The 22,460-nt window shown below is 37.4% G+C and overlaps 2 protein-coding genes across 2 annotated transcripts; one reads left to right on the top strand and one right to left on the bottom strand.

Annotated features, from left to right (window-relative positions):
* Positions 1–1,082: 1,082 nt before the first annotated feature.
* On the bottom strand, positions 1,083–12,736 carry LOC113493035. The gene is made up of 16 exons (XM_026870816.1): positions 12,434–12,736; positions 11,057–12,213; positions 10,284–10,516; positions 9,668–9,752; positions 8,148–8,337; positions 7,573–7,743; positions 7,006–7,181; positions 6,573–6,683; positions 6,232–6,347; positions 5,777–5,878; positions 3,877–5,567; positions 3,396–3,604; positions 2,197–2,409; positions 1,945–2,076; positions 1,620–1,764; positions 1,083–1,210 (listed from the first exon to the last, which is right to left on the bottom strand). Exons 2-16 carry the CDS (start codon positions 12,209–12,211, stop codon positions 1,083–1,085), a joined length of 4,857 nt encoding a protein of 1,618 aa, XP_026726617.1. The 5' UTR covers positions 12,212–12,213; positions 12,434–12,736.
* A 133-nt stretch (positions 12,737–12,869) lies between these two features.
* On the top strand, positions 12,870–21,655 carry LOC113492826 (myotubularin-related protein 9). The gene is made up of 10 exons (XM_026870504.1): positions 12,870–13,308; positions 13,596–13,846; positions 14,736–14,934; positions 15,272–15,428; positions 15,804–15,917; positions 16,229–16,350; positions 16,720–16,826; positions 17,833–18,053; positions 18,450–18,632; positions 19,065–21,655. The coding sequence occupies exons 1-10, from the start codon at positions 13,162–13,164 to the stop codon at positions 19,229–19,231; spliced, it is 1,668 nt and encodes a 555-aa protein (XP_026726305.1). The 5' UTR covers positions 12,870–13,161; the 3' UTR covers positions 19,232–21,655.
* Positions 21,656–22,460: the final 805 nt, after the last annotated feature.

Here is a 22,460-nt window from a genome sequence, read left to right as displayed (position 1 = left end):
AGGCCTTTGGGTTGTTGCTAAGTCGGTCTTGGGTAGAGACACGCAAGGGTGCCAACTTGCCGCCGACCGTGAGGGTCGGCGCGCATGAGTTTTTCTGTAACACCAATACACCCCAACTGTGTAATAAATATGTGCACCATTCGTTTACACGGACAACACATTGATCATGATGCTGGTGCTACTATAAAGGCATTTATGAAATGTGACTGATGTATAAACATGATTCAAGTATGAAGTTTTAATTAAGCTGTATGTTTATAAATTCCAATGGTTTTGTTACATGACAACAATCATGCACAACTTATTGCAAAATTTATGATACAAAATAATTAAAACTAATCTTTGAACGTCGACATTTCTCACAACGCTGCTATCTATCTACACGTAACAGTAAGTTATTAGCAGGCTTTGTATACTGTAACACAACATCGAGGTAAACATGCAAATGTGATATGAATGTATTAAGAGACTCACTGGCAAATTATCTGGTTGTGGTTGTAGCCTGTTTTCTGGCGAACTTGGGGGTTCACCGTTGTTGCTGTCCTGTAGTTTAATAAATGGGAATTAGGAAAGTTGTTAAAATAAATAAATCATAATAAATACCGAACGAAAATTTCTTCTACAGTTTCTCTTTTGATGATAAAGATCGTTAAGTAATTACCTGTGACCGCTGCTGGCACACAGCAAAGTGTTGTTTCCAGTGCGCGCGCTGGCAGGGGAAGTCGCAGTACGACGTGTTCCAGCAGCAGTAGAACTGCGCCTCCTGACTGCAGTTGGCACACCTACACAACACATACGGCTCTTAATATTTTTAATAATACTTTCAGTAAAATAATTTGATGTAGCACTGATAGGGTTTGGTGCTAGTATAGGTTATAATTCACTTGAGAGAGAAAATGCGTGCCCTCTAAAACTATTAAACCGATTTTTTATATCCACGCGGATGAATTCGCTCGCAACACTTATCAAATTAAAAACAAATAGGTTTACTGGTTTGCCCAAGGACTAAAAGAGTAGTAAGTAGCGTACCAGAATAACAAGATATTCAAGTAAATTTAATTATTTATAACATTATTAATTATTCACCATTGTTTAGTCTTCGCTGCTCTGACGGCGGCCTCGAGTTCCGCCTGCGTCGTCCGCCTCGCTTCACTGACTAGTCGTAATCGCTCCTTTTCAAAGGACGCACGCATTTCTGCTAGCGTTAATTCTGTAATACGGAAATTAAAGATGAACCAATTGTACACGAATATTACAAAATGTACACGAATTGCATTACGTAGTAACGTTCATGGATATTTTCTCCCAAATAATTTCTGCTATCAGTGTATGTATTAGCTATTTAATTTTAATGTAATCTCTTTTTAAGGCGTAGCCCAAACTGCTATCTGCGAGCGAAGCGGATCTTTGGATTCCATGGTGTAAATCAAAGTTCACGAAATTAAACGATAGTTGGGCCAATTAGCTTTTTTACCATCCGTCAGTGTGACATGCGCATATTAGGCCAAACAGGCCTTCCCACGATTACGAAATCTTACCTTAGTTTACGAGAATATAATATTAGAGTATCTTAGTGTAGCACAAGTGATCTGCGTTTGACATACTAAGTAGTGTCATACCGTGGTTATGTTTGACCTCTTCGAGTTCCTGCTGGTGTTGCCAGCGCGCCTGCTCGAGCTGCAGCTTCAGCGTCGTGAGCTGCGCCGCCGGCTCGTCCAGCTTCTCTAGCGAGTCCTCAAGTAGTGTGCGGAAGAAGTCTGTTAGCTGGAATTAATGTTTGATTATGTTTATTTATTGTGTAATTTCAATATTCATAATTATTCTCGAACCGCAGTATGACACAAATAGATGGATCTTCTTTTACAAAATTTATTACGAATACTGTTTGTCTATGTTGTTACATCTGAAACTGATAAAAATGATTAAGTTGGCATAAATACGTACTTTGACGGCGTTCTGGTTGAGTTTGGCGGTGATGGGCCCGGCGGAGGAGGGCGGCGGCATGCTGCCGATGGGCGTGCTCACGTCCAGCGGGTTCAGCAACACCGCTCCCGGGCGCTGCTGCAGCCGCGGCGGCTGGACAATTTTATACAAATGATAACACATGGCCATAACAAAAGTTATGCTTGTACGCTTATACTAAACTTGGTCTGTGTGTGAGCGAACATCATAGATTTTATGAAAGCGTTTATGTACCTCTCCAGGTGTGTTGTTCTCAGGTGGAAGGCGGGCAGGCGCAGGTGTAGGCAGGGCCGGCGCGGGGGCGGGCGCGGGGGGCGCGGCCAGGGCAGCGGGGCCGGGGGGCGCGGGGGGCGCGGGGGGCGCGGGGGCCACGCCCGCCGGGCTCAGCGCCAGCAGCGACGCGCCGCGCTCCGAGATACCATTCAGGATCGGCGGCGACGGCGCGTTCTGTACAACAAAATGCATATTTATAAGGTAGATTAACGTTATATGTGCAAGTAATATCTGTATTACTTGCACATATAACGTTAATCTACGTAACGTTAACGTTAAATAGAACAAAGATGTGCGCTCGTTACGCGCTACAGCTAAAATATACATCATGCATTTGGACCATTTGGTTAGAAACGTAAACAATTTTGATAACACGCTGTTTTAAAATTTATATGGTTAAAATTTGGTTTTAAAATTAAACGCGCCTCAAATATAAAACAACAACAGCGATTCCCAAAATCAAATGGAGATCTATTAATTAAAATGAATTACCCAACAAATGGAGTTTATATGATGTAGACTTTATATCTCCTATTATACTAACGCAAGTGTAACGTAGTTAAAACTTATTATTTATTACATTTATTTTACTTATTCTGCGTGAGATAGCTCGTCGCGCATTTGCTTTACTTCGTCGACCTATGTCGGATCGTTTTCTCTTGGGCATTTTATTACAATAACGACAAAAATTTATCGCGTAAAACTTATGATGGATTTAAATAGCCTTGACAGCAAACTGACAATTTCATTGTTTTATTCTGAAACACAACTGTTTAGTAATCCAACAAAACAAACAAGAGACCTTATTTGAACTACAATAATTATTAAATAGAAATTTCTGAACGCATATTTCACAAACATTAAATAAAGTAGGAATTTTTTATTTATAAAAAGCCAAAAATTAAATCTATTTTTCAAAGCTAGGAATTTTGTATTTTTAATTTCTTTCAGACTAATTAATAAATATTTTTCTACTTCATATATTTAAAGATCAAAATTATCCCAAACGGAATCGGTCCACCTATTGTGGAATTCAGAGATACAAACAAGAGAAACAATGATATTATTTGATAATAAAATGCAATTTGTTAATTGAAAGGACCAAACCCATAAAATCACCGCTAATAAAACAGATAATAAAGTAGCTTAGTCACACCAACCTCGATAGCTCCAACAGACATGACGGGCTGGAAGCTGAACATCCACTGTCCGTTGACGGAGGTCATGAGCGGCACGGTGTGGACTGTGGGCACGCTGGCCACGGACCCCACGCTCGCGGTACTGGCAGGGATCGCACTCGAGGTTGTTGGCGGAGATGAGATCTTGGCTTGCATCAGCGGTGTCGTTACGGTGTTTACTAGGTTGTTGGCTGGGGACATAGTATGTTATTGTTAAGGGTATTATTTTCTATGTGAAATTTAAATTGAGAAATGATTATATACGAATCTAAATGCTGAAGTATATTGGTCGAAATTCGCAGAGGGCTACTGCCGCATATTCTATACCGAGCATGTTAAAGTATAGTTTTTATTTTAAAAAATCTTGCCAGTCATTTATAGGAAAATTTTGCTTCACTAATTACCTTTTTTCAATTAAATACATAACGGTTACACCTGAATATATAGAAAGCAGCTGACTTACCAGCGGAAGACACGGGCGCGGGCGGCCTGAGCGTGATCTGCGCGGTGTGCGAGGGTCGCGGCAGCCGCACGGGCGCCTGCGTGGCGGGGGGCTGGATAGGGATGTACACCATCGAGTTCTTGCTGTTGAGCTCCGAGCGACCGTCGTCCGGCTTCTTAGGCTGAGGGAACGTCTTCTTAGCCCGCGGACGAACCTCCGGCGGCTTGGTCGGCGCCTTCCGAGTCGGATTTATCGACGTCAACACGACCTTGTTGAAGTTTATTCGTACCTCGCGTAAGTTCGACGGTGGATTCGGCGGGTTCACCGGCCTTAACTTAAACGCGTTCATGAGATCCATCTTCTCCATATGTCTGTCCGCATCATCCAGTTCGATAGGTTCAGATTTTATCTCCACCTGAATGTCGTCTTTCTTCTGTTTGTCTGGTGACGTCATTCTTGCGAAAGCCCGTACACCGACCCGACCTACTGACTGGTTCTTGGCCGGTTCGGCGTCGTTTCTTAGCCTCTGCAGTTGCGACACCGCATCCTGCATGTTGGAGACATTGTCGGTACTTGCAGGTATGAAGATACTTGATTCTGAGTTCGGTTCTAGCATGATATCCACTGGCTTTGCGGCAGTATTCGTTTTAGTGATAGTTGTGTTGGCATTGTTTGCGGTAGTGGATAAGCTACGAACACTAGTAATAGTGGGAAGACCTGTGTGGTTTTCTGTCGTGACTGACTTGCCGGCCTCGCGGGCGATCACTGCTAATGTAGTGTCGTCATCGAATTGCAAACGGTCTTTAACAGATCTGGGGCTTTGTGATTCTGCAAGAGGTTTCGGCGACAATTGTTTATCCAGTCTAGTCTTGTCAGGTTCACCTTTATCTTTGCTTGTTGTGCTATCCTTAACTTTATTTGATTCAGTACTCCTGTCTGATTTCTTTTCAGATTGTTTATCTGAGGATCTCGTGGCGCTGCTATTCAATGACCTATTACTTCTAGAGTTTCTTCGTTTCTCAGATCTCGACCTATCTTCTCTGGGAATTCTCTCAGTCGGTGTTTTTTCAACTTTTTCGACTTTTAAGTTGGATATTTTTTCATTTTTGTCAGGTTTTGAAGTTTGCTTTTCAACTTTTTCGCTTTTTGTAAGCGATTTTTCTGCTTTGTCTGTTTTGTGAGGTTTTTCAGTTTTTTCTATTTTACTAGACGACAACTTTTCATTTTTCTCTGTCCTTGAAGATTTCGGCCTCAGTGGAGTGAGTTTTTCGTCTTTCGATGGGGTGATTATTTTAGCCGTAGGTTCTTTGCAAGAGCTAGACCTTCTCGTGTGTCGTTTGTCTTTCGCTACGAGCGCTATTCTGATGGGGGTGACTCTTTGGATCTTTTCTTTCTCTGTGCTACTGGAAGGTTCGCTGTCTGTGGTGGGAGCGGAGTCCTCAGTACTGCCGGGTGCCTCATCACTATCCGATTTAGGTATTTCGATAACCTGAAGTATTTCCTCAACCTCTTTGCTAGCCTCATCAGGCTTGGAGTCTGCACTATCGTCGAGTCGCGGTCGTTTCTCGGCAGCTATAATGCCGCAGCTGCCACTGGTCTCTATTACTGTTATGATGGCCTCTTCGAGCTCAGAGCGACGACGCTTTCTCGCGCTCGCTGCAGATTCATCCTTAAGTTTATTTTGTGGTATAATATCAAGGTCCATGACATCTCTGAAAATAAATAATTCATATTTCATTACCTATTGACTCGATAAGCTTTGTTATATGTTACAGATATTTATTATACTACTATTTTTAGATAATTACATGTGAAAGTCATAATTTCAGAAACTGGCACTTTTATTTTTGGTCATTATAGTTCTATTAAGTAGCAACAATCGTCAAATCATGACCAAAAAAGTTTTAAGCTTAGAACTTACTTGTCATTATTAGAATCTTCCTCGTCAAGTTTAGCTATTTCGGCACCGTCCGCCATTTTACGTGCCGCTGTTATGAGAGTATCTTCATTCTCGCTAATATCGCTGCAATAAAGAAAAAAATAGGATTAGCTAAGCACTTGAACTAAATCAGTACTGGACGTCATTCAAGAGTTAGTATCCACACGTTTTTAGGACTGTGTAAATTATTATTATTTACTTTTATTCAGGGGTCAACTTCATGCGATCGGGTCCTTTTTAAAGGCGTACGCGAGAACATAAGTCATGCAATGAAGAACAATAATCTGATGGAATATACACCACTGGCCAACCAAAAATGCTTTCAAAACTGTTGATATAATTATTGGAATATGAGCCCTTATCGGAATAAATAACTTTGCATGGGTGCAACAAACTGCCAACTAACAATATAAGTACATGTTCTTAATAAAACTTACCCGTCATTAAAAGAACACTTGGAACTTTTGGAGTTAGACCTGCTTTTCTCCTTGACGGCGGCCGGCGAAGTCTTGTCCTTTACGAGCGACCTCACATCGCCTTCGAATGACGGTATCTGAGATAAATCAAGTAATCAGCTATTAACATAAAAAAAATATGTATGGGGAGAGGGTTCTATATTGAAAGAGTAACAGTAGTACCGTGATAGCTGAATAGATAATGTATTTCTGTTGCTGCTACAACCAAATAATGAAAATAGAGGTCGAAGGTTAAGCAACGGCGATACAGTTATAAAGATGTTAAAGAAAACCTTTTTTATTTGTTGAACTTATAGACTTACCATAAGTTTAAGTTGCGCAGTAAGTTCTCTCGGATCAAATGGCGTCTTGAACGGAGGGTACACGAACTTCCCAAACTTCTTTGATATGTTGCAAATATGTTGCTCAGCTTCCTGAAATATATAAAACATATATTATGTAACAATACTACACTAAACATAGAAACGGAGTGCCCCATCGTCTTAACAATACAAGAGTTAAATTACTTGGATGAAATAGAATGTTCCATATTAAAACAAAGAAGAAAATAATAAATTGTAAGGGGTTTGTTCTGATTAACTAAGCTAACGCTATGTTATCCCACAGTGTAAATGGTTGTCTATTTCAAATACTTGCAGCATTTCACTATGCACTAAATATTGCACAGCATTTATCGACATTAATGCAATTTAACAATACAGCTTAATTTCTTACTATTTATAATTATGTTTATACCTTCATACTCTCGATAATGTCCTGTCGCTTGGTCCGGAAGGCGTTGGGGTCCTTCTCTGAGTAGAGGAAGCAGTCCTTGGCGGGCACCCAGGCGCGGTCGTGAGCGCCGAAGAAACGCACGTCCACCAGACCAGTGCTGTTTACCGACATGCCTTTGGCGGGCCAGTAGGGAAACCCTGAGGATTAAGAGAGATATTGATTTTAAGAGATTTATTTCACGGTAGATTTATATCAACAACTGGGAGTGTTTATAGTAGAAAAGTGGTCGTGAATTAGCAGTTTCTTTTAGTACTAGTTGCCTTACAGTATAAATGTAACATGTGCCATTAAAGAACAGCAGTTTCACTTAAATTATTTTTTCAATTGTAGGGATTTCTAATATTCAAATCATGTTCTAGAACACCCAGATTAAAAACAAGCAATTTTTAGATTACGATTAGAAGCCGTGATATGACGGCGAACAGTGGCATACCATTGGCATCTTTTAGGTAAAGATCTACTTTTAAAATTAGTCTATAGCATTGGATCGTCCCGACAGTTGGACTTGTTGGAGTGGTAGTTAGTTACCTTTGAGCTTGGCCCAGAGCAGCACGTGCGGCGTGGAGCAGACGTCGGTGAACCAGGTGGGCCTGCGCGCGTGCGCCGCCGCGTAGCACTCGGGACACGCCTCGATCTCGCCCATCTCCGCGCGGCACGAGCGCACCAGCGCGCGCGCGCCCGCCGTCAGCTTCGATTGTACTGACACCACCAATACTAACATTCATTACGATATTCCAATATGGTTTTATAGTTTAATGAATTCGCTTAGCTATATTTTCTATGTGAATGCCCTAAGAAGAAATCTATAAACGTTTTGAGTCCTTCATAGGATAATAGTGGAATTCTAACATCACAATTTATTTGTCAGGGTAATATTCAAACGAATTCTATTACTAAAATAATTTACTTCTGCTTTTAAATAGTTTTTAGTAGATTGTAGTGTAATTAATACACTTTCTTAATTTCTGTAACTGGTATAAAATATGACTAAATGAACCAACATTTTTTAACAAACTTTACCTTTCATTGACAACAACTTCAAGCACAGCAAGCAAAACTACACTCTACAAACTAAAAAAAAACGATATAAAAGATATTTATACAATGCTGACATGTGTTGAATATGATACTGTTGTGTAGTATCCACTGCACGTCAGCGAGGAATGCCTCCGTGCTTCCGTAGAGACCGTCCCGGATGTTGTCTTGCATGAGGGACAGGTCCATGGGGTGCACCACGTATTTATCGTAGTCGGGGAACGCTGATCTGTCTACAGGATGCAAGAATGGCTCCACCTGAAAAATTGAAAAAGATAAATTAAATTAATTATCATTATTATTTGCCGAAATTTAAAAGATGAAAATATCTATTGTTTTTATTGGAGCCCTGGAATGCCTCTTTTATTTTAACCTATCTTTTACGATTAATTGCGACGTAGTCCCGCATTTCTTACAAGATTAGAGGCGGATAAGACTGCCAAGCAGTAGCTTGGTTTTTATTCGCAATTAATGTTAAATCGACACAAAATAAAAAAAATCTCACCAATACGTTTGGAATTTTTGTTACTCCGGTGAGAAACTTATTACATTTTTTAATCAAATTGCCCTCTAGTTCAAACATTTTGGTAAGTACGAATTAAAACGTTCGAGTAAAAACTCTATGCAATAGACACTATATTTCCGTAGCAATCATTGAAACGTGTTTCATTCCAGGTAATTATTTAACGTTTCGCTGTTATTAAAGATATCGCATTACAATATTTGTAGTAATACATCAACTATTCGTCTCATGTTTTGTTTTGCACCTACGTTCGTTTAGTACAAAGCATTATCTCGTTGTGTATAAAAGACGTCACGCTTTACAAACCCTAGCATGTCTCAATTATTATAACGGAACCCCAAATTTATCAACAAAACATGCCTTTAAATTGTTAGATTGAGTCATAACATGTAAATGCAATATCTTGCACGAAATTTCTGCATATCAGCATTTAGTGAAATCGCGCCAATAAACAATTTCTGCTAATAGAAAACCATGTCAAAATGACGAATCAAGAAAATGTCGCACACATAAGGATACATGTACAGAGCACGCACACGTTTATTATTAGCCGAGTGAGGGGGACGGCGATAATGCTGTTGTATTGATTGGGACGGTTAGAGCGGGACGGAGGCGGGGTCCGCGCAGCTAGTGCTACGCAGATAAGTGGCAAGGTCATTTCACCGAGTCCCACCCGCCGTCCGCCGTCCGCGCGGCGCTTCACATATTTTAATATCCGTATGACTTGGTTCATGCGGTAAGCAGGTGAAAGTACCGAGCCGTGGTGCTGTCGTATTATATCTTGTAACAACTATTCGTGAACCATCTGTTGCAATTTAGGCATGAGATATGCAACTTTATTGATTTAACAATGAAGACTTTTATAAGCATAGCACACATAAAAATATTATACTGTGTCTATAGAAGAAATAAATTCTTAACAAATACTCTTACTTTTTACGTTATACTGTTATCTAAGTAAGGAACAATAGTACACGCAAATTCGTGTCACTCGATTGAATTAGAACACTCGTTATATGGATACGACGTAACAATAAGCCAAAACAAAAATAAGCATTAAATTACCCCATTCAGATCCATCATTCTTTCCAATGCATGCTTCAATAGATCACAAAGCATTCCAAGGGATATCTTTTTCATTGCTGGTGATCTGAAATCAAGGGCAAATAATTAGAAAGAAACTTACATACATAGCCAGAAGAGAAACTGTTTTTTTTTTGTAAAAGTTGGTAAGAGTAGCTAATGGTTTGGGGTAATAGGGGTATTTGCGCATATATACGCATAGTAAAATATCAATTATTGAAAAGTAATAAAAAATTCAAACAAACATTTCGCAATGGCTTAAACAAGGAAATCATAATACATGATTCAAGGATAAGTAAAAGGCTACCAAAATACATGTTCACCTATTTTCTTTACAAAGCTAAGAATTTCTTATATCATATCTATGTACTGAGCTGATCATGAGCTACTGAACTAAATAAATTATCAAGTTTATCTTGATGGTCCTTGCATGAGTTTGCAAACAAAATGTATTCGGCAAATGGTCAAAGATCAAATTGTTCTTTCTTTTGTATTAGGTAAAGCCTATTGTATGTTATTTAGCTTGTGAGTAACTATGAATATTTAAGAAGTGTAAAACATAGATAAACTTATTTATAATTATTTTGTTTGTATATACCTGGTCTCTGAACTCTCTGCTTGTAATACTGTCATACATTCTGGACAAACCCAACTCTTTTCTGGACATATCTTGCTTCGCTCTGTCGTAGTCAGGCATTTGTAGTGGAATGATCTTGGACAGACTGTACATTGCATTGGAGGGTGCATCTTCTCATTGGTGGCCTGCTCTGCCGGCCAATGACATCTCCAGCAGTAGGAATCCATCCGCAGTTTGTTGCCTTTCTCTCCAAACTGATGAAAGATAAACAAACATTATTTCCTACTAAATAGACTTTAAAAAGGGGCATAAAAAGTCTAAGTATGAAATCCAAGCCAGAATAGTTTAACATAGTTTTATCTAGGAACATAAATTAAGCTCATAAGAATTAATAATAATGACCACTAACTGACCATTATGAGAAATATTTTAATATTGATTTACACACAATTTTAATTTATTAATTGTCACAAATGAAATCTGAGGCAGCCATTTTGTTTCACACATTTGTGTCAGCTTACCCATACATTGGAAAGCAAAAAGATTTACGAAAAGAGGTTAGCTATAATTTGAATAAAAAAGAAATCAAGTGTCATTCTACTTGTTTCTTTTTATTACATTCATTCTTTTGTATTTCAAAATATTTGTTTTGACTGTATCACAAAACATTTGTATTAAGAAGATAATTTAACTTTTTAAACATACTTTTATCAACAACATTAGATCATTGGCTCATTGCTAGTTTAATAGTGTTTATGTTTAATAAGAGTTTACTTAAATAATATTTTACTTACTACATAGTCAGTCTTTTTAATTTTTGGTGGGGTTCCTCTACATGGCTCAACAGGCTCATGTTTTTCCTTCACAACCTTTTCTTCAGGTTCATCTTCTAGGAGATAGTCCTCATCTTTACATTTCCCAGTAACAGAGTTCAGGAACTGTTTTACTTTGCTCACAAATTCTGGGTTTTGTGACCTCATAGACCTTTTTAGTGTTACCTTATCTGATTTCTCACTGCAGTTGCTCTTTTGTGAGTTACTGCTATTTCTTCTGCCGTCCAATATCTTATTGGGCTCTGTTAAGGATGCATTTAGACTGGAACTTGATGTATCCAGGGCTGCCCTAGATTTCCTAGTCTTACTTGTTAGTTGAGTGCATTCACTGATTATTTTAGATTCCTTGGCAGAATTTATAAGAGATTTCAATTCTCTACTTATGCTTTTGTTGTGTTCTTTCTCTGACACATCCAACAGTGAATCATTTTGAGAATCATTTGATGCATCTATATCTATAGTAACATCCATAGGGGTGATAATTACTACACTTTCATTGCTACCTTCATCTATTTTGTTACTGTCAATGCATTGAAACTTTCCATTGACTGGGACCTTCTCAATCACTAATTCCTTTACTGGTGATGATTTAGCTGAGCCCTGTGCTTTCAATTCCTTTATTGGTGAGTTTTGGACAGGCTTCAGTTCAACTTTTTCAAGGCAATTTTGTACCGGTGCTGGTTTGTCTTCACCAGCAGTTGTAGTAGGATCCTTTACAGAGGAATCTGCTACTTCAACCAGCTGTATTTCAACAAAAGGCTCAACAGCATTGTTTTTCTGTGGTTCTGATTCTACAATCATCACAACATCAGGAACAGCATCGCTTGGGGTTGTAACAACCTTATCTTTAGTTGGAGACTTTACAGGAGACTTGTTTACTTGTTCCACTACTGGTAGAGCTTCTTCTGTTGGTGTTGACACATTGCCACTAGTCTCTTCAGCTGGGGCTGCCTGCTTCTCGCTCTCATCGTTGCCATCAGACTCCTCATCCGTTTTCTCCACTACTATGATCATCTCGACGTTGCCGTCGGAGCCAGTCACCTCCTGAGACTCGGGGACATCCTCTGTCGTCGAGGACACGTCGGTTTCCATGTGGGGCTCCGTACTCTCCTCCATATCTGTGAGAAAACAAGCACCTGGTATTTTTAGCTTGACCTTTTATGATGTAAGAAAACGTGGTTCTTCTAACTTGAACAGTATTCCATCGTAATGTCTAACAATAGATATCTAAATAATAAACGAACCGGTCATTACAGAAGCTCAACCACCCTGCCTGCTACTTACATACCTACTTTCAATACAATCATACAAATACTTGAGAGAGACTACAAGACTTACCACACAATTCCTTATTTTTCTAGCACTTTCTGAAAGCTCCACAACGTATCCACTGGACGCTGTGATAGCTATATTTTACACAAACAACTTGTGTTTCAATTTGCAATTGTTTTATGATCAAAAAATATCACCAACCAACGAAAAAATCCACACATCGCCATCGCACATACAGCTACGTTTGGTTTTTATTGGTCAACGGACAGATGGAGCTGCTAAAGCAAGCAAACGTACCAATCTAAAAACCGTTTGGTAATACAACTCATCTCACTTGCACACTATTTGCTTCTCTTTTGGTACAGTGGAAATCTGTATATTTCTTTCTCTTGTTCACGTGCATACATCCGTTGTTATGAATGTTGTTAAACTCTTCTAACGTGGAAGTTGGAACTGAAATGAAGATAGTGCACTATGTTCATTCAAGTTGCATGTTGAAATTTTTTAAATAATACGGTTTTTGCATGCACATGACATTTTGTATGTTATTGTTAAATTGCGAATTATATGTTGTAATGAATATTGTAGAATCGGAAAGAGCAATTAAATATTTTCAAAAAATACACGCCTCTGTCGTGTTTACAGCTGATTGCCAACATGAAAATCATTGAATGAATACCTACAACATGTCAACGGAATGTCAAAATCAGAAGTGGGATTACAGATGATTGTGAACGTTTGATTATTTTGTTAATTTACAAGTATTTATTTACTGCGTGTTAGCGTTTACGAGAATGGAGTTTATAGAGCTCATTCACATAAATAAATTAGATGGTGTTATCTTAAAGTATCCGCACCAAGAAACTGTCGATGGGACAGTATGTATAACTGGCCACCACTTAATTTTGAGTTCAAGAAAAGAAGGCGTACACGAATTATGGGTATGTTTGTCTGAATTTCTACATGTACTTTTAATTAACAATAAAAAATTGTAAATGAAATAAATCTGCATTGTCATATCGAACCTGTTCACACCAAAATATTGCTCAGCTGATACTACTAATTTCTATTTAACAATTAATTTTGTAGCTAGAAATAGTATAAAAAAATCCGCAAATAGTCAAATGTATATTTTACCTCCATTGCAAATTTACTTATTTCTATATCATGGTTAATTTTGTAAATATGGAACTTAGTTTTAAATTTATATTAATCTTTGAATTTTCAGCTACTACACAAGAACATAGACAGTATAGAAAAAAAAGAAAACAAGGTGACGGGTGTGACCCTCGGCGGCTCCCTGTTCCTTAAATGTAAGGATCTGAGGATATTCCAGCTGGATATAGCCACCACAAACGAGTTGAACCAAATGGCGATTACACTGGAGAACTTGTCCAGTCTACTAGACCCCAGCATGTTCTACCCATTCTTCTATAGACACATGCACCCTATTGTGGAGAATGGGTATACTTTATATAGGTTTGTTTATTAATTCATTTGTTTCATTTCATATTGTTTTTCACATCTAATATATAAAATTCCCGTGTCACGATGCTAGTTACTGTACTCCTCCGAAACGGCTTAACCGATTTTTAACAAATTTTATATGCGTATTCAGTAGGTCTGAGAATCGACCAACATCTATTTTCCAGACCCCTAAGTGATAAGGGTTGCTCACACTAAAAAAAATATTTTACATACAAAAAATATTTTATAAATACATACAAGTAGAAAAAAAAAATCGTTAAAACAACTTTTGCTGGGTCAGCTAGTTATACAATCAATCCGTACATCACTTTCATTACCTGTACCAGTCTTGTCAATAATATTTTGGCAATGAGAAACAGGATATTAATGAAAAAAATAAGAAATATCTCTACTGGTACTTGGTAGTAGAATCTGCTTAGAAAATGAAAATTTTGTTTCATTGATAATGGCTGAAATGTAAATTCTATTTAAGGAAGTAGTTGTAACTTTAAAATGAACAAGATAAAAATATATAAATCATTCTTTGCAGAGTTTGTACCACAGTTTGTTAATATTTTTTTTGTACATTGCTATTAAACACAAGATTAAATTGTTATCCACAGAGATTCAGAGATCTCATAGAAATAGATTAACTTAAATTTTTGAACAACTGAAGAAATAGTTTAACTTAAATCCTTATTAACTACGAAATTACTTATGGTTTATTTTAAAAATTACGATACAAGGATTCATAATGCAAACTCATGCATATCATCACGCTAGTATAGCTAATACAATGTAATCACCATTAAATATACTATGCACTTGACTTTAAAATTATAAATAAATATTAATTTTAAACTACAACTGAATATTAACAGTCAATATTTATATTCGACAGCATAGAAGGTGAATTTACGAAAGTTCTTGCGACGGAAGAGTGGCGCGTTTCCCGCGTGAACCAGAATTACTCAGTGTGCTCGAGTTATGGGAAGGCGGTTGTGGTTCCCAAGTGCATTGATGACGAGACCCTCGCGGCAGCCGCTACCTTCAGACAGGGAGGACGCTTCCCCGTACTGTCGTATAGACATAATAATGGGGTAAGTGGGCGAAAGAATTTGGTAACAGATAAGGGCCTGTTATGTGCTCTAAATATATGAGACTGTTAATAGCATTTGCCTGCTGTGTAACTCAGTTACTTCGTGGCAAATGTTACTATGGTAAAGTACGATGTTCAATAGAAAAATATTTTACAAAATCTCTTACCCAACTTAATGTTTTCTCTCTAAATTTCTCCTTTTTTATCCTACAATAATTAATTCAAGTAACATAAGAGGATAATTGAACTTTTGTTGCAAAACCAGTAATATAACATCAGTTCATTTAATTAGTAGTATTGTTTGTTGTTTTTACATCATATGAATGTATTTTAAACAGGCAGTACTGATGCGTGCTGGCCAGCCACTATACGGGCCTAAACACCGGCGATGCAGGCCTGACGAAGCGATTCTGAATGCTGTAGTGGCTATGGGTACCAAAGGCATCATATACGACCTTAGGAGCTCCAACTCTATATCACAGCAACAAAATAAAGGTCAGTCTGGGATCCATGCAATACCTCTATTTGTTACACCTGTATTAATTACGTTTATTCTAATCCTAATTTGAATGCTAATTTTTGGCTGTGTTAGCTTAGTGTTAAGACAAAGCCAAGTAAAAGGTTCCGAGTGCAATGGCAATACACGGGCCGACTTTTCGAATGGTGGATGCGTTTTAGAAAATATGTTCTTCTCTGATCTCTTGCCTGTCCTTGCTGCGTTTGCGCACACGTTCGTGCACTATATGTCTTGATTACCTTGTTGTTGTCTTCTGGCACCAGCAGACGTTGCCGGAATCGGCCAGTACATTATTTATTGATGTAGACATAAACATGATGCGAATAGTAGAAGTATTCTGTTTATTTTTTTAGGTGGTGGAACCGAAAGCAACTCAAACTACTCCCAGTGGAAAATCTATAACAGATCAATGGATGAAGTGGATCAACAGCAACCGCTACTGGAAAGCTACGGGAGACTCGTTGAAGGTACGTGTTTACATTATTACTTACGATATATACAATTTTCATTCTACATAATCTCATAAAAAATTGGTAAAGAATTATAAGTGCAGTAGGCATTGTAAGTTGTTCCTGTTAATACTTAAATTTTTCCACGGTTTACTCACGCGTATTTATCGGGCGACTAGTTCCTTATCCGACCGGAGTCCTAAACAATGAGTTAAAGCATTTAAGTAATAACGCGCTGGTAAACTGTTGTATCTTATAAGTATGAATACTCACGAAACTTACTATGAAAATATGTTTCTGTTTATTATCAATATTGTACTCTTCTCCAGCGTGTAACGACCGCGAGATATCGAGTGACAAGTGGTTGTCGCGGCTGGAGTCGTGCGGCTGGCCCGAGAGCGTCCGCAATGCGCTGCACACCGCCTGTATTGTCGCGCAGCACGTGCATCAGGTTTGTGATGACAAGTAACCATTGCTGTGCTGCCAGTATCAAGTACAGGTTCAACAGACAAGTCAAAAATTAGGTTCAACTAGATTTATTTTCAATTCCGAAAAACATATTTTTAATATTACCTAAGAAATCCTTAAAACACTATTACTATTTATTTCACTCCAGTCTTAATTATAGATTAAGTTTTTAACTCTATGTTTTCTTTTTTAAGCAAATGAGTTTGATTTTTGTTTGATGAAACAAGATTATTTAAACCTGCCATCCCAATTCTGGATGAAACCGCCAGAAAAAATCCACAAAATAAAGCACAATGTCTGGAATGTTATTTAAGTTTCAACCACAACATATACGGACTTGAATATGTTACAGAAAGCAGAGCCGGTGCTCATCCACGGCACTCGCGGTGAAGACGCCACGCTTCTAGTCTGTTCTCTAGTCCAGATCATACTCAACCCAGACTGCAGGACTATACGAGGGTAAGATACATCATTACAATAATTCCAACCTTTCGATCGCAGTACTAAAGCGTTTTCTAGAGGTCAAGTGCTACTACACAATAAATGATTTTTTTGATGATAAATTAAACTAAAACAAAAAACACTATCTAAATAATATTATATACCTATAGAATATATTGAATACACACACATAACACCAAATAAAAATAAAGATACACCCTTGTAAAAATAAATAAATAAAAAAGTAAAATACCAACATAAATACATATAATTATATTTCTTACATATGATATATAAAATTATAATGTGCATTTATTAATGTAATACATAAAAAGATAAAATAAAATTTTAGATAGGCATATGTACCATGTATGTATATAAGGCTATTTGTTACTGCTTCCTCTCTCCTAAGATTTTGCTGTGCCCGACGGGGTCCATAATGGTTCTGTATTATTAGATTTTAAGACCTTAATGTACATTATTTAACGCAATAAATAATTGAGTATTTAGTATTGAGTATGCAGTGCTGTTTAATCGGACGGTCATCTCTAGGCTTTGGGACATACCCGCCACATGGGTAATCCTATGATATAAGAATTTTTGTTTAAGAGTCCTACAGATACCTTTATATACAAGAAAAGCGTTTGAAGCGCGGCAGTGCAAACTGGGGTAACAGTAAGGTCACCATAGTAAACTCATGGTATAGCACAACTCCATCATCATCACAGCCTATGTCCTCCCACAACTGGGCATAGGCCTCCCCTTTCTCGTGCCAATTTCTATGGTCATGTCCCACCCTCCAAAGCTCCATATACCTTCATATTAAGACTATTCCTAATTGTTAAAAAATGGTAATTATTTTTGTTAAACCTAACGTTTAGTCAATTGTAACTATAAAATGCCATATTGATTTATCACAGGACTCAAGATCTTATTGAGATTACGTTGAAAGTGGCCAGCCAAAACCATACAAAGCTCCATATACCTTCATATGAAGTTGTACATGAGACTCATTGTTCCCCAGGCTGCAGGCCCTGATCGAGCGCGAGTGGGTGCAGGCGGGCCACCCGTGGTACTCGCGCCACCGCGTGGGCCCGTACGCGGCGCCCGCCGCCCGCGCCGCGCCCACCTTCCTGCTGTTCCTGGACTGCGTCAGGCAGTTCCTCGAGCAGTTCGCCTGCAGCTTCGAGTATAGGCAGAGCTACTTGATTACTCTGTTTGAGCATTCGTATGCTAGTCAGTTTGGTAAGTTAGTATGAAATTTGTGGTTCTTTTCTTGAGGAAAATTGGGGTGGGATTATTGTTTTGTCTAATTATGATCCGTTTGGTGGGATGACTGTGCCCTTATAATGTTTAGTATTGCGTAATATTAAAGGGCTTTGTTCAATTGATGCTATGTTGTTTGAAAGCTGGACAGATCCAGCTTTTTTAGTTCTAAGCTAAGGTAAACCTTTCCAGAATTCTTGAATGGTAATATTTAGAGAAGTTACTGCAAGCATCACGATTTACTTATTATTTTAAACGTGTTATAACATGTTTGACCGATAATAGAATCCATGCATGTGAAATATAAACATGTATATGTAAAAGCAAGCATTAAATATGAAAAAATTGTTCTTAATTGCTAAAAACCTTTTCCAGGCACATTTCTATGCGACAACGAGCAGGAACGTGAAACCCGCGGCGTGTACACGCAGACCACCAGTATCTGGTCGTGGCTGAACCAGCCAGATGAGCTGCCAAAGTACATCAACCCGCTGTACGACCCGACGCCTAATGTTATCTGGCCCTCGGTCGCGCCAATGAGCTTTGTTATATGGGAAGGTAAGATTTTAGCAGCAAAGGCAGTTAAGAAAAACTGGTCTAATGCTAGTCGGACTCGTGACAAGGAGGGTTTTGTACAAATAGGCTAAAAATCAAAATCCAAAGACAATTAATCCACACTCAATTTATTGTTATAGCGTTGATAGAAATACATAATTTGTAAAATCTCTAGCTGACACGGTTCATGAGATCGGAAAGATAGAGAGCAGACTCAAGGGTATTATCTAAAATTGTTCCTAAGGCTGCAGGATATTCCTTATACCCTGCGGGATCTTCACTAAACTTCAAGTCACATGCACATATAACTCATTACAAGCATTCGTGCATCATACAAATGCTCGTTTTACGGCGTATCGAAACCACGTCATGTGCTGGTGACCTTTACCACTCGGCTATCCGTGCAATCACTAAATTGATAACTCTCCATTCCAGAGCTCTACCTCCGCTGGCTAGTAGAGCAGCACACGGAAGAGCGAGAAGAACAGTACGGCAAGATCCGCGCGCGAGAGCAGCAGCTGCGTGCGCACGCGCAGCAGATGCGCAGGGAACTGTTCGACCTCGCGCAGCAGTACTACACGCCCAAACAAGAAGATAAGTAACCTTGAAAATTAAAGTTGAGCTATTTATTTTTAATTTTGAAAGTTTCTGAAGGCATTTTTCTGTGTTTGCGGTTGAAAACGTAAATGATGCCTTTAAATAACGATCTGATAGCGAATTGTTAAACATGAACGCGTCTTACAGCTGCTGCTTACTGGTCGACTCCGCGTGCTTTAATAGAGCTTATGAAAAGATAATAAATGAAAGAAAAACTTGAATTTTATAATATTAAGGGCCATTGAGACGATCAAACATAATTGTGTAAATATGCAACAAAAATATACAATTTCGTCAAACGAGTTTTAGACACGTGAATTTTTGACAAACCTTTCAAACCAATTGCGTAAAACGTCAAACACGTTTAGGTCAAAGCAAAAACTACTCGATATATTTAATCGTCTCTGCAGCCCTGCCCTTGTTGGCAATCAATTTGACCAGTATCCTACCGAATTATATACTTAGAAAGCTAAATCAAAAAGTTCGCGTATCACAAAACTACAATATACCTTTACGCGAGTACTGCAATCAGAAATTCAACAATATTGAAGTGCTTATAAATGTAATTTACAAGTGATACGAATATACATATGTATATACTTAATAAAATTAACCGGTTTCGAGGATCTAAGTAAAAAATACATTTCTACTATTACCTACTAAATCATCGCAATTGTTACCATAGCCAGAAATTTCTACCATTACGCAATTTATAAATAATTATACGAGACTTAGAAAATTTGTCAAAATGCGTACTTTTACGTAGTTTAATAATAGATTTTAATTTGTTAGTTTTAAGTGAAAATATGTGTATTAATCCCAAAGCTAGCCGTATGGCTGTCAAGGATCTCTCTGTAATATAATGCCACAGAGTAATACATTTATGGAATCTATAATAGAGGAGTTTAAATGCTGGTTGTAAAATGTGTAAAGTGCAAAAACATATTCTGTTTTGCATTATCTGATCACGCAGGCGATTGTTAAGTACTGTATTTACATGAATTTGATATGACTACGGAAGAAAGTGTAGAAAATAACTTGAGAGAAGCATAATTAAAGAGTTATATACTTGCTTACATGTGAGAATGACCACTCCATTAATTTATTACTCCGTTTCACTTCTATGGCCTAAGTAAGTATTTTGACCTATATGAGACACAGTACATTAAATTAACAATTATTTGTAGTAAGTTTTGTACATATTTTTAATTTTAAGATATGCTTTATCTCAGTGCGGCTTCGTTAACGTTTCTAGAACTTAATTTAGTGACTTCATATTCATTATATTAAAACTATTCTGATACCAACTTACAAAGACTTGATAATCAGGCCCTTATAGTTATCTATATAAAGCGAATTACCTGGGCGACGAATCTTTACGAATTTTTGGTGATAGTCGCTCGGAAACCTAACATCCTTGTGTGAAAAAACGGTAAACTGTTAGCTGTCGTCTCACTTTTCGAAAATGCTGTAATTATATATAAGGAATAAATTTCGAAGTAACTCCAAAAAGAAAACAAATCTTTAATTCATTGAGATCTGAAATATCTAGCATTCAGCGAAAAAGAAAACTGAATTTCTAAATGGCTTGCTTATATTTTATTAAGTAAACTGTTCTATTTTTACTATACTTTTAAAAACCAGTCTGAGCTTACTGTAAAGGCCTAGTTTAAGATATCATAGCTTAAGGACCAGTTCTAACATACAATATTATTGATAACTGTCTTTAAAGTTAAGTGGCGTTCCAAGTGAAAAAAAAAATCTATAATAAATGTCTTGTATTTAGAACTGGTCTTTAATAAAAACTTAACATTAAAGCGGGTATTACTCCATAGGAAACTGAGTCTTAAAGTCACTATCTACTCGACATAGAAAGCCTCCTAATAGATTTCGCCTGTGAAACATTATATTCTAGTTAACCAAGTCTTGAGGAGAGGGGTAACGCGAAGTGTAGTAGTGCGGTAGTGACATGTGCAACGACTTATAAGTTTTGTAAAGGATACACATTGGCGTAGGGGTGTTAATAAAGTAAATAGTATCGCGAACTATTGCTGAAGCAGTACACCTATCTAATCAATTGTGTAGGGTGATTTTAGGTACTAGCCCGCCACACCTTCCCTGCATGGCAACTCTTATAACCCGGGATCTACAAAGTCGGTGTAAAGGTTCCTTGTTTTGTAATGCCCGCGTTTAAAAATATACCAATGACATGATATCGCGTAATTATAGATTAAATAAGACTGTATCCCCACTACAGGACATTTTGTCTTCTACTTTTTTAATTATTATGTCAAGCTAAATAAGGCGATAAAAATACATTTAATTGCTATTACTGGTCATTTGATTACAAAATTATGCATTACGTTTGACAGCTCTCTGATGTTGCCATATTTTTTTTAAGAGTTTGGCAAATAAATTTTAAAAACATTCCTATGATTTTTTGTATGATATGTATTATAATAAAATATTTAATTAAGTCAATATTATGTATATTATATAAATATTTTATAGATATTTTTACTTAGCTATGAAATTATGAAATGCGATTATGAATTTGTAATTTATTGTAATTAGACTTACAGCTGTATTCACAAACGTCACTGTGACTGTAACCTCGATTGGCATAAACCACCACCTCTGAAAGGAGTATTATTGCAAAGGTGGGAAAGAGATGCTGCTCTATGCTTTGTAGTGCGCTGTCACGCTCTCACAACCATAATATGACTTAAAGACGACAGTAGACATGCTGGAATATAGAATATAGACATTTAGGAATATCAGGAAGTAAAGGGTCTTTTGTGAATATAGCTGTTATTTACAAGGCTATTATAATGGCCTATAGTACTTCATAAGTTATGTTATCTTAGTTTGTGGCCATAGCTTAGCATTAGCTTTAGAAATATTTCTTTCAAATAATACTATAAAATAATATTTGTTAGCAATAGTCATATGATACATAGACCAAGCACAGTTGTAGCTTTAGTATAAATTATTTGAAAAAAAAAATGTTTCAAAACGATTTTTTTATTAATAACAATAAAAATGCAGCTCTATCTAAATCATAATTTATTAAAAAAGACTGGATTTACAATAATTCTAACACTGTCAAATTTATTAAATATCTTTTAAATCTGCAGCTTAACATTGCCTAAACATTTCATTAAAACATGGCCCTATATGTCAAAGTGGCTTAAATTTGAAAAAAAAAAACAAATCTAAATCCGCTTTTATAGA

This window comes from Trichoplusia ni, chromosome 4 (genome assembly GCF_003590095.1).
Source record: "Trichoplusia ni isolate ovarian cell line Hi5 chromosome 4, tn1, whole genome shotgun sequence".
Classification (NCBI taxonomy): Eukaryota; Metazoa; Arthropoda; class Insecta; order Lepidoptera; family Noctuidae; genus Trichoplusia; species Trichoplusia ni.
Note: the sequence above shows the minus strand (reverse complement) of the source record. Positions and strands in the feature narration are given on the sequence as shown.

Bases quoted from the DNA above. Each gene is read 5' to 3' on its own strand.
- LOC113493035 (XM_026870816.1), bottom strand. From the start codon at position 12,211: ATGGAGGAGAGTACGGAGCCCCACATGGAAACCGACGTGTCCTCGACG. The intron at 9,753-10,283 runs GTATATACAAAC...CCTTGATTTCAG, and splicing joins GCAGAGAGTTCAGAGACCAG to ATCACCAGCAATGAAAAAGA. The intron at 7,182-7,572 runs GTAACTAACTAC...CTTAATCCTCAG, and splicing joins GCTCTGGGCCAAGCTCAAAG to GGTTTCCCTACTGGCCCGCC.
- LOC113492826 (XM_026870504.1), top strand. From the start codon at position 13,162: ATGGAGTTTATAGAGCTCATTCACATAAATAAATTAGATGGTGTTATC. The intron at 14,935-15,271 runs GTAAGTGGGCGA...TATTTTAAACAG, and splicing joins CGTATAGACATAATAATGGG to GCAGTACTGATGCGTGCTGG. The intron at 16,827-17,832 runs GTAAGATACATC...ATTGTTCCCCAG, and splicing joins GACTGCAGGACTATACGAGG to GCTGCAGGCCCTGATCGAGC.